The sequence below is a fragment of the Parasteatoda tepidariorum genome, chromosome 11, assembly GCF_982258835.1.
Source record: "Parasteatoda tepidariorum strain Cologne lab strain chromosome 11, Ptep-v5.0, whole genome shotgun sequence".
Taxonomy (NCBI): domain Eukaryota; kingdom Metazoa; phylum Arthropoda; class Arachnida; order Araneae; family Theridiidae; genus Parasteatoda; species Parasteatoda tepidariorum.
Window position 1 is genome coordinate 40,420,353 of NC_141765.1, and position 12,588 is coordinate 40,432,940.

Sequence of the window (12,588 nt, forward strand, 5' to 3'; positions counted from 1 at the left end):
TCTATTAACTTTAATTTGTCCTAAATTCCAAACTCAGAAGCACAACCATTCGGTTCTTAAATTTTATTTTGTATGAAACAAATAAAGTGCAAAAGATGTATGCTAATTTTAAATTGTAAAAAAAAATATTAAATTAAATATATATTAGATAGACATGGTATTTCAAAACAATATAAATATGTCACTGCATAAATATTTATAAAAATGAACCGAATGGTGTGTATGCGACAATGATAAAAAATTTGTAAATGGAGAAAAATAACAATGAATATTATTGACCTTTAAAGAAATGTCATACTCAATTTATTTTGCTGGTATCAAAGAAGCTATGAAAATTTATTTCATACGAATGAAAACATGGTAATTTTAGAAAAATACTAGTTTTTTTCTATCATATTAGTAAAGTATTATTTGTTTGAAAATATATATTTTAATTCTTTTTATTGGCGATGTGAAGGAACAATTCTAAAAAATAAATACAAACCTTTTAAAGTATCATTTTGAAAAAATGTAGTTTTTTGTATAATTTCACATAAAAAAACTTGTGGAAAATTTTGGAATTTTTATCGTTAACAAGTTGCTAATACATCCATGATCGACTGTAATTAAAGCGAGAGCAACAATATTAGCTGCCAACACAGTTCACTATATCTCAATGACAGGCATTTGAGAGGTGGGTTTAAACAATTCGGAAATGAGCATGATACCGAACGCAGTTTCCGAAACTAGAGGTTTTCAGAAGAATTTGGGTACTCTCTAGCATAGTATTGGAAACTCTCTAGCATAGACGAACTGCTTCGATTCCGAAGACCTCATAATAAGACCCCTGTTAAAGAATAATGTCTGTGAAAACATGAAAGCAATTAAGGAAATGAAGATTAAAAATAGGTTTTGATATCCGGAAAGATGGATCATTGGACATGGACAGTGTAAAGCTAAGCACAGGTGGCGCTAGTGGTAGATATTTATCTAAAACCTCTGAGTTACTGCTTCCAATTTATTGTTGAGCCTAAATTTGGAAAAACGCGCCTGCCGATAACAATATAATTGAAATGTTTACAATATAATACATTCTTTCATTTAAACTTAAGCTTAATCCGTTTAATTTTAACAGAAAACGAGTTTTGTCAACGTCACAAGCATGGTAGGATGCTACCCAAAAAATAACAAACTGCGATATTTTACATAGTCAAATAGGAGAGAACACTCAAAATATGACAAAACTTACGCTTTATTTATGATGTGATATTAGTTTTCCTAACTTTATTTAAGGTTCACCACCTTTTACGATTTATGAATTATAGAAAACTCTTACGAATGGTAAAATGACGCATAATTAAAACACAAATCACAATATTAAAAATTCCTGGAATATCAAGCCTATTCACACTAAGTAAGCGTAACATATGCGGAAAGATACATCGGAAATTTTTTATACTTCTACCGGTTTTAAGAAGCTTACATTCAGTCACCCTTCTATTAATTGAAAATTCATTACCTGTTTACACTGAAGAAAAAAAAGTGTAGCTGTTATACTATTTGAGAAAGGAAAGACGAATAAAATTTTAATATAAATTGAAAAAATAAATAGAATTAAAGGAGAAAATCAGTTATGCCAATAATGACCAATGCATCCATGATTTATTTTTAGAACTGGCTCTAAAAATAAACCGTGTTCACTAAAGGGATTATGATGCTAATTTTTAAAAATTTGGAAATTTCACAAAAATTATTTTATTTAAAAGCAGTTGTTTGAAATAGGGTAAAATTTTTTCCTTCACGTAGCACTATTTTTAAATAATTGTTATCTTATTCTCGAAACAACAAAACTTTCAGGTCTAAAAACACATGTTTATCATTTTTTATGAATTTTTCATTAGTAATGCCAATAGTTATGCCAATTCAATTTACATCTTACATCTCAATATGGATCAAACTATGCCACTGTTAGTTGACAGTGACCAATTTTTTTTTCCAAGTAGAACGTACAATTTTAACCAATAACTTGATCATCAATTTTATTTACTCAGGTAGAAGACAGAGTTATCCATAGAGGTAAATCACATTTTCTACGACTGTTACTGAAAAAAATGCTAATGTTGTTTGTTGTTTCTAATGACTCTTGGACAAACCAAGCTCGTTAGCCACTGGCCTTAGCGCATTAAAACAGGAAGGTGCTACTTTTGTTTGACTAGAAAGCACCGCAAGGGTGGAAGTGCGTCTTAGCTCAGAACCTCACGGTAAGATGGCAGCACCACTCATTCGTGAGGTCACTTCCTCGTGGATTTGAAGCAGAAGAAAGTTTTCTCCAGATACCTGTACCCATAATACTGCTCAGAGACCGACCGCAGGACTTTCGATTCCACTGATTTTATGAGCACGTATCCGGCTGTCAAAGGAACACTCTATTACAAAAAAATCGATGCACCAAGAAGGAGTTGTCCGATTGAAACGAAAATTGGTTTATAGGAAGACAATGTACAGAATAGTAAATGATTAAAATTTCAGAACAATTTAATAATTTATTGCAGAGTTACAGTAACAAGTTCAATAAGGTGTTGATCCGCCTCTAGCCTGGATACAAGCTGCCACACAGCGTGGCATAGACCGATAAAGCTCCCGGATGGTCTCTTGCAGTATTTCCTGCCAAATTCGATCCAATTGTCAAACGAGGTCATCAAAATTCCGTGGCAGATGCAATCGCCTTCCCATCATATCCCAGACATGCTCGATGGGAGAGAGATCTGGTGATCTGGCAGGCCAAGGAAGAGTTTGACAAGCTTGCAGACAGTTCACAGCAACACGTGCCGTATGTGTGGAACCAGCCCAGGGCGCTGCAAAAGGAACGGTAGCAAAACCGGTCTTGGGATGTCGTCGACATACCGCTGTGCAGTAAGTGTACCTCTAATGACGACCAAAGGGGCCCGGCTGTCAAAGGAAATGGCACCCCAGACCATAATGCCTTGTTGAGGGCCGGTGTGGCGTGCAATAGTGAAGACAGGATCCCCCCTCTGCCCTGTGCGTCTCCAAACACGTGTTCGATGATCATCAGGACACAGTTGGAAGCGGGATTTGTCGCTAAAGACTATACGTCCCCAGTCGGCATCATTCCAGCCATATCTGTTCAAAACATTCATGCATACGAAATTTCAAAGCAATCGGATGATTGCTTCTTGGTGCTTCGATTTTTTTGTTATAGAGTGTACTTGGTGTGTCTTAGTGGAGTCGAGCATCGGATCCCGGCTCCTCCGGAACGGAGTCCGATTCTCGATCCACTGGGCTACCTCAGCTCAAAAATACTATTAAATACTGTATGCTAAATAGCCTCCTTGTTCCAAGGTGTAAAATTAAATTTCTTACAGTACCTCTTTAACTTTAAAGGTTAGCAATGCGAGTAAATTAGCATGTATTAGCTTATTACTTTACAAAAAAATATACAAACGTCCACGACCCGCTATTTTTACCATAATTTTTAGAAGTTTTAGCTGTCAATAGATTCTCTGACTTGCAAACTTTTTATTCTTACTTATGACAATTTAATATTAATAAAATATGGAGTAATTTCTTAGATAAAATAGTTTATTAAAGTAATTTCCTATCTAAAGTTCTTAAGTTTTTTAAAATTCCGTTGTTCATCTCATTCTGTAACATATCTTATACTCAAAAATCACACTTCATTTATATTCTTTCGTGTTATGGATCATTAATCTCAGATGAATAAAGATAATTGTGATATTTGATGGTTATTAAACACAAATTATTTGCTCAAAGGTGACATTTTAATAGTAAAATTATGCAGTGTCCTTGACCAAGTTGTTGAGATATTTTCAAAATTTTTCGCAGAAAATGGTTTTACTATTTTCAAAGCACATTTATTGTCTTTCTAATTTTATTTTTATCAGTTTTTTACCATACGATGATGGGAGAAAAATCTGTTTATTGAATTTGTCATGGATACCAAAAAAATTCAAATTTAAAGCTAATCCGAAATTTAAAACAGGTGTAGAAAAAAATGTGACATGAATAAGAACGTTTACAAGCCAGTTGTATTTCCAATTTATAAACTACAACTGTACTTATTTATCTCTTATAACATAAAAGTTTTTAAAATTATATTTCTTACATAATTTATTCTAATGATATGTTAAACTTTCAATGTATTAAGAAGTCTTAAATTTTAGAATATTTTCTTGGAAATGCATCGGTATTACCTTTTTATAGTGTAAGCAACTTTTCGAATTAAAATTATTGTCTTTACTTACTGCATTTGAGATTCAGAAGAAGAAACTAGGGCTACTGATCCTTTTTGCTGTTTTTCAGTTTTTATTTTGGAAATAATATATATTTTTTTCGCACTTATGTTCTCACTTATTATTAAAGGATCCGATGTTTCCTGCGTTTGAATTTTTTTAACGAAATTTTTTATTTATTTATTCATTTATTATTTTCTTAAAACATCATTTATTTTTAAAATGAATAAGAGTCTTAATATCTTTCATCAGACGACAATGTTTCAATTAAAATGTTCAAAATGAAATTAGCTGGCAACATAGCTGACAATATGGATAGGAAAACATTCAATGGATTTCTCTAAATAATATAAATTTCATGATAACCGTTGCATAACATACTGAATATTTTAAATATGGGAAATTTTAAGGATTTGTATTGTCATCAAAAAGCAAAAACTTTTTAATGCTAATAACTATAAATTATAATATCCATTTATGATTGATATTAAATTAACTTGAATTTGCAATGTTTTTTATGTTGACTCATAATTTTGAGTAATAATAATAGGCAAGTAATTAATTATTAATATATAGAAACCAAATAAAATTCATTTGAATAGTTTAATAAATTTATATTCAAAAAATGAAAATAAAAAGAAAGAAGTTTAAGTATTGAAATTTTTTTTCACCATTCAAAATACTAATTGGGTTTACTTTTGCTGGGTTACAGTTTACAGTTATACTTTTGATTGGTTACAGTCGTAACTAGAAATAAAATTAATTCGTAGATTGCAATTAAGTTTTTTGAAATTGTCAATAACCCAAAGTTCAATACAGTCCCATAAATATTGTTTGTAGTATTATATCATTATATCAATAAATAAAGCTACTTCAGTTACATTTAATAGATTGATAGTTTACATTTAATAGTTTAAATAGATTACTCAAAAGATTATAAAATTCTGAAGTCACAAATTCTCTTCTCACAAACAAAATAAAGTTTACAGAATAAAACCATGTCAGTGTAATTGTTGCATACACTTTCAACAAGTCTTGCAAGCAAAACAGAAATAGCTGAATCAAACTTTCATGTTGTAATTTGTGCACAATGATTCTAGTTTTAAGTCATCCGAATTAAGTATCTCCAGTTTTCCTTACTTACCACTCTTTATTAGCATTTTTCCACGTTTATTAACATTCTATACTTCCTTTTATTAAAATTATATCTTTACATAAATAATAAACGTATGATGGCAACAAAAAGTAAGAAATGGTCAAAAAGAATAGTTGAATGACAAAACCAATTAATTAAAAGTGATGAAATCAAAAACTTCTTTTAAAATAAAAGTCATAATTAATATTTAATCTTTTAACATGAAATAATTATATAAATCAGAGAAATCGTTATATAAATCTATAAAAAAATTTTAATTTTTTTTTCTTTATTGTATGCTTTTAAACCACTATTAAGTACAATAGGTACCTTAATAATTACCATGCATGATAAACCAAAATTTAAAGAAAATATCTTTAAGCTAAGCGAAAGTATTCGGAAAAAGCTGCTTTTAAGATGGAAAAATAAATAAAATTTGAGAATACACTATGCTTCGGGTCCCGCAGTGGACTGATCGTTAAGACACGGTTCCCAGCAGATCACCGAAGTCAAGCATCACTGGCTACGGTCAATGTGCGGATGGATGATCACTTTGATCAGTCTGCGTAGGGACTGAGGGTGTGCGTTATGGGTCCTCGTTAAAACTGTTCTACCGTAAAGTGCTCGACTTCACGTGGCTACCGGAGAGGGGGTGCCATTCCCTCTGCAGAGGATGAAAATTGTGATGGCATGTCTTCAGATCATCCTCAGGGATGTTTCCCAGTCCGTCGCCAATAGCCCATTGTGCAGCCCTAAAGCGACGTAAATGACCAACAACACTATGCTTCGAAGCGAAATTGGTTCATTATACGTCGAGTAAACTTCGCGTAAAGCAGAGTTAAATTTGTCACTCCAACAGCAATACAAAACCAGCAAAATATTTTTACACTTAATTCATCTTTCAAAATTATTCTAAATTTGATAAGAAAAAAAAATTTGTGCATATTTTCTATACTTTTCTGATAATTGTGAATAAACAAGCTCAAGCAAGTACTTTTCAGTTGCTGTTTTTGAAGAAGAGTATCCAATAGCAAAAGATGTTGTAGAGAAAGTTTTTGATTATTACATAAAAGAAGAATTTCCAGACATAGATATTCAATATTCAAGTGTAGTAATTCAGGATGGTTCAACAGAAACTTCAGGTAAGCACATTCACTTTTATACTAATATATCTTTGAATTTTATTGAAAAGATCACTTTTGAGTTAAATAATGAGGTTTTAATGCATTTTACACACACTTACGAAAAAAGAAGAAAAATCCACTAGTTTCAATGGTGCAGGGGGAAATTAGTTTAATGGCAGAAAAATGGCTTAAACCGTCAACATATTGTAAGAAAGTAGATAATACATAATAACTATTAAAGTTATCTCAATTACCATGTACTGACTAAATCAATTTTGCCAGAATAGCAAATGTGCAGAAATAAGTTTTAACACTTTATACTTAAAGAATTTTTTGTTTTTTACATCCTCACTTACAGAGGTTCTCTATTCAACTTCCACTTTCCCTATTTAAAATTACTTTGCAGTTATAATTTTATACAGCAAATAAATACAGTCAAAATTTTATGCATAAATTTAGCTGTTTTTAGTTTAAAATGTATAAGTGCAACACTGATAGTGTAACACTGGTTAATGTTTTGCTCTATTCTTGTTTTCAGTGTCGATTTCTTTTGTGACTAAGATATATAAAATAAATAGTAGATACTAGTTTACAAGATAAAGCTGTATCAATTGATTTTTTAATTATGTCTAGTGTTTATGAATTTAAAACCTGTTTTGTGTTGTTTAAGCATTGTAAAAGGCGATTTTCTATTTAACGAATTTTCCATATAACGAACTTATTATCGGGATTTAGCAACCTCCTTAAATAGAGGTTCGATTGTACTTTAAATTACAAACTTAAAACAATACTTTGAATTAAAAATAATTCAGAAAAGGTTGATAGAACGTAAGTTTGATGTAACACTTTCCGCATTGAGTTACTCGGGGCATTGTGCCTGTGTGTCTGCATAGCTTGACGCTCGTGCTGGGCGAGACTGCTTCGTGCTATGAGACAAACACCTGGAGGAAGAGCTTTCCTTGCCTGGGTCGCCATAACAAATTCCTTAAGTCTTTCCGTTCAAAGTACTCTTATCCAATGAATTTTGAAATACACAACTCATTATTTATTTACTTTTAATATAGTATTAATATTAACAGAATAAAGTAATTACAAATACTAAGGTATAGAAATTTTAAAATTTGGAATAGAGTATCAAACTAGAGTCGACGTCCGAGTACAATTAAGATGATTATTTTATCTTCATACAATACAGCTACAGTATAAAACGCAGAGATGCAGCACTTCCAATGTACGTAAATGAATATATATTTTTTTTTCATTTTGAATTTACAATTGCATGACCTAAAATGTAGCAATTATTTTTTAATAGTTTGTCAGAAAATAGTGAGCAATAATCCTACTATTTTGATTGATACAACACGAAAACCAAGATCCATAGGTAATCGAGCAGGTACACTGATAAAGAAGGTTGTCCGTAGACTAGGTATTCCAACAGTTAGTGCAACCTATGGAAAAATGAAAGGAATTATGGGATGGGAAAACTTGGATGAAAATGAAAAACAGTATCTCGTCCAAATTGCGCCACCAGGATACATCATACCACAAGTTGTAAGAGACATAGTATCTCACCAAAATATGACAACAACAGGAGTTTTGATTGATGAAAACATAGGTGAGGAAGTTTTTTTTATAATTTATTATTATTAAAATGGTTATATTTCTATAATTTGTGAGCATTTTTATTGTGTGAAATATTCATATATTTTTTTGGAATGTACAGAAACATTAGGAAGAGATTTTCAAAAGCATCTTTTTCATTGAAAACTACCTTATTTAAAAACATGATTAAAAAAAAATATTTTAAACTTACAGCTAACCGAAACATGCTGTAACGATAAAATGGTAGGGGAGAGTGGGGTCAATTGTAACAGAGAAAAAATTTCGAGTGTCGGGTTCTAGATTTGGTTCCCAGGTGGCGCACAAGGTGTATTTAATAAATCTACATGTACACCCCAGCTGGCAACCATTTTTATGTACTTTTGAAAGAGTTACATCACAAAAGATATTTTCAAGCTACGTAAGTACTTTTTTTGGTATTAGAATATTATATTGTAACAAAGTAATTTTGTTTAAACAAATAAAAATTATCAACCGAATATGTAAGTGGACACCTTAATTAACATTTCAAAAAAATAAAATATTAGTTTTGTTAATTAACTAGCATTGTTTTTAACAAATGAAGCTGAAATGGCGTCTTGGGGACGATTGTAACAATAAGTAAAGGGACGATTGTAACAGCTGAAAATAAATAATCTTATGTTTACAAACCATTACTTAACTCTTTAAGAACCACCAATAGTTTCCCATACCCTCCAACTGCTACGGAATTTCCGTAGTTTCAGAAATCTTCTTTTCTGACGGTAGCAAAATTAATGTCTTAATATTTAAAAAAAATTAATTTTAGCGTAACTTGTCCACTATTACTTATAAAAGTGCAGGCCATATGGCTAGATTCTTAAGTTCTGATAAAAGTTTTATGAGAGATCCATTTGCTTTAAAAATTTCTACTTTGGTTCGCTACCACTAGAAAGAATTATTTTTAAAATCCTCATAAGTTGGAGAGTATGGTTTCCTATATCATTTATATTATGTTGCATGCGCATTATTTAATTTGTCACCTATCACAGCATAAATTAAAATTTTTAACCCTTTAAAGTAAAAAGTTCAACCCTTTAGGTCTCTGCTCATTATTATTTTTACTCCTAAAAAATCACTACCATTTTGATCAATAAAAATATATATCACAACTATGATAATATGTATAGTTAACTATGCTTTAGATGAATTTATGAACTGTTACAATTGACCCCGTAAGTGGGGACAATTGTAACAAGTGTACGACTGTCGAAAATTGTTAATAACTAATATAATAACATTTAAAATAAGGTTTTTTTTTCTAGTAGAGGATAGTCAACTTTACTCGTCTGTCAATTAATACTAATAATATATTGGATTTTTTGTTAGTTAAAAATAGTTAAATAAAAAATGCTACAATTGAGCCCACTCTCCCCTACCGAGTTCCCGAAAATAAGTGACGATTTGAAAAGGCGATTAAAGAAAAATAGTTGAAAATAAAAATGGGACTTTCGCTGCATTCTGGTTATGAAACCAGTCACTTAATTCTCACCACGTCTTGAATTTAATTCTCGTAATAGGTAATTAATTAGCAAATATGCAACGAAACATTACTGGCAAAGAGGAACGTAATTTTGAAAAATTTTGCAATCAATATGAAATAGATTTTTCAGACTCATAAAAACCTTTTGTCAATCAATATTCTAAAGTGTGTAAAACATTTCTTTAAAATTAAATTCAAAAACTTTAATAATATTAATATTTTATTTCAGAACTTGATCAAAAATCTTCAACACTTCTTCAAAATATTGCAACACGCGCCAACATTCTTCCGGTTAAACCTGATAGACAAAAAATTCAGGAAGAACTAGTGAAAATGAAGAGTAGTGATACAGCGTATTTTTTTGTCATTGGTCCATCAAATACAATTAATTATGCCTTAGAAATTGTAAGTGAAAAAGCTTTGTATTAATCCTTTATAGCTAATCAAACTTAGATAAATGGGTCATTTTCAAACAGGAGAGACATTTAGAAAAGCTTTTCTTAAAGCTTTTCTTAAAGCTTTCTTGTTTTTGATCTAAAATGAAACATTTTAATCAATGATTTTTAAAAGAGATGTTTTATTTCTGAATAAAAAAGTTAGATATTATATATAAGAGAAATTTATAATATATTATATTGACCAACATTCATAAAAAAACAGCGTTGTTCTTTAATATTGTTGTAAAATGAAGCATTTAATCTTTAAATTGATTACTAGTTGCTTTGAAAGAACTTGAAATACTTTATGATGGCAGAATCTTTGTATAGCAGCATTCTATAGATTAAAGTGTGTGAGTAAGTTTTTAAATTTTAAAAAATTATGAAAAAAATCGACTCAGATTGAATTTTTATGTATTTACTTCCCATGTCTCTTCTGATAACCTAAAATAATTAAAATAAATCCAAGTCACCCAGCAAGTCATGCCTTTTTTGTTTCATTCTTATAGTTTTTAAAAGCATTTAAGCATAATTTATGGACTAGCAATTTACAGATGGGTAAAAAAAATATTTAGTAGCTAATAATATGTAATAGTAGCTCATAGTATAAAGAAAGTATAATATTCCATTAGCTAATAGTATAAAGAAATTTAAAGCATGGAGTTTTTTGCATTCTCATTTAGTTTAGAATAAATTATCAAATTACCTTGCACCAATTCCTCCTTTTTTTTAAATTTTGCAGCTATGTTACATTCAAAGTGCAAAAAAAGAAAAAGAAAAAAACGTTCATTCTAAAATTTTGAAAAATTTAACTATAATTTCAGGCCGAAGCAAGCCACATGACTGGACGAGAATATGCTTGGTATTTCGTTTCATTGGTAAGTATTCTTGAAAAGAATTTTTCTTTTCCTCGTCTAATTGAATAGTTTTGGTTCAGACTACCAGAATCTTATAAAGCTATCCAAAACTGTGAGAGATAAATTGCGTCAAAATCTTAAACATTTTACAATTAAATTTTCCATTTTTTAAGTAAATTTTATTCAAATTACTGCCAAATGTTTTCATCGTCTCAACTTGCGAGCCCAGAAAGATTTTTTATAGAGCTCTTAAAACTCCAATGCTGTTAATTGATTAAACAATAGAATAAAACTCTTGGAATGTAACTCATAAACTTTAAAGGTAAAGATCAACTGACCAAAAAAATGTTTTTATGTTACGAGCAAAATATCTTAAAGAGTCACATTAAAAATGAACAAAAATCCTAGTATATGGTAAAAAAAGAAAAGTTTTCCTGTAACAGGCAGTTGTGAAGCAGGAAGATCATGTTGGTTAACGGTCCACACTATCGTAACAAATAACTTAATAATTGTAATGTGGTTAATGATGCACCGATCGTCTTTACTTCTCAATAAGACCCATCAAACTGAAGCTGGATGGGATTCAAGTAACTACCGAGGATGGAAAACTCTAGTTCAGTGGCGTACGCAAGGGAGGGGTTTAAGGGTTTAAACACCCCCCCCCCCTTGAGCTCAGACAAAATGGCAAAAGAAAAATTTCGTAGAAATTATGCGAGCTATTATTTTTTCAGACTATATATTTTTATTAGCCTTATGCCTACTTTTTTTTCTCACGGTATTTCTCAGAGTACTGAAAAAACATTTACTATAATAGGGTTGTACTTTTGAAATCAAATTCACGTGATACTGTTACGGACTGGTTTCTTTTTGTCCTGCTAGTATAGTTTTCGAGACTGGTTGTCATTCGTGAGGTCTTGACGCGATGATTCTGGAATCCTAGACGTTCTGTCGTCTTTAAGACAATTCGAGAATTTTGGAGATGTGGTGAAAAATTGTATAAAAGGGGGAACGGGGTACAGTGAAGTTAGTTAGTCAGACTAAGAGTTATCTCTGCCGCTTGTCTTTCGGAGCTTGTCGCTAAATCTGTTTTGTTTTGTCTTAACAAAAAGTTCATTCAAACATCGAACCCGTCTTCGCCACTATTTCGACTAGTGAAGAAATTAGTAACAATACCATTGGAGATACTGTGCTCGTTGAAGTTATTCATTCTTCATTCCAGCTCGAAACTTTGAGATCGTAGCATAGCGAATATTTTTTTGCCAATATATATATATATATATATATATATATATATATATATATATATATATATATATATATATATATATATATATATATATATATATATATATATATATATATATATATATATATATATATATATATATATATATATGTATGCTGTTCTTGGATCTTTAGGATGTCAAAGCGCGTGAATTCAACAATTTTTAATTATTTTGAGAAAAAATCACGACCTGAAATTAGTGAGGTGACAGCATCTAGTACCAATGTAAGTTTTTCTGTTGAACAGAAATGTGATACTTCCGTTGAAGAAAACGTTTCTAGCATAACAAAATCTGATGAATGTGAAAGTGGCCCTCAAAGTGTTACTTTCCACCCATATGACACTGGACTTTTTTCAGAAGATATTACATTATGTTCTT

At 30.6% G+C, this 12,588-nt stretch overlaps 1 protein-coding gene across 1 annotated transcript in view; it reads left to right on the top strand.

Annotated features, from left to right (window-relative positions):
* Nucleotides 1-12,588, top strand: part of Ir25a (ionotropic receptor 25a) — a 57,885-nt gene that overhangs the window by 21,396 nt on the left and 23,901 nt on the right. Inside the window, exons 3-6 of the mRNA XM_016051995.5 lie at nt 6,387-6,527; nt 7,822-8,124; nt 9,860-10,035; nt 10,892-10,945. Coding sequence (XP_015907481.1) covers nt 6,387-6,527; nt 7,822-8,124; nt 9,860-10,035; nt 10,892-10,945 — 674 coding nt within the window. The remainder of the gene's footprint in view (nt 1-6,386; nt 6,528-7,821; nt 8,125-9,859; nt 10,036-10,891; nt 10,946-12,588) is intronic.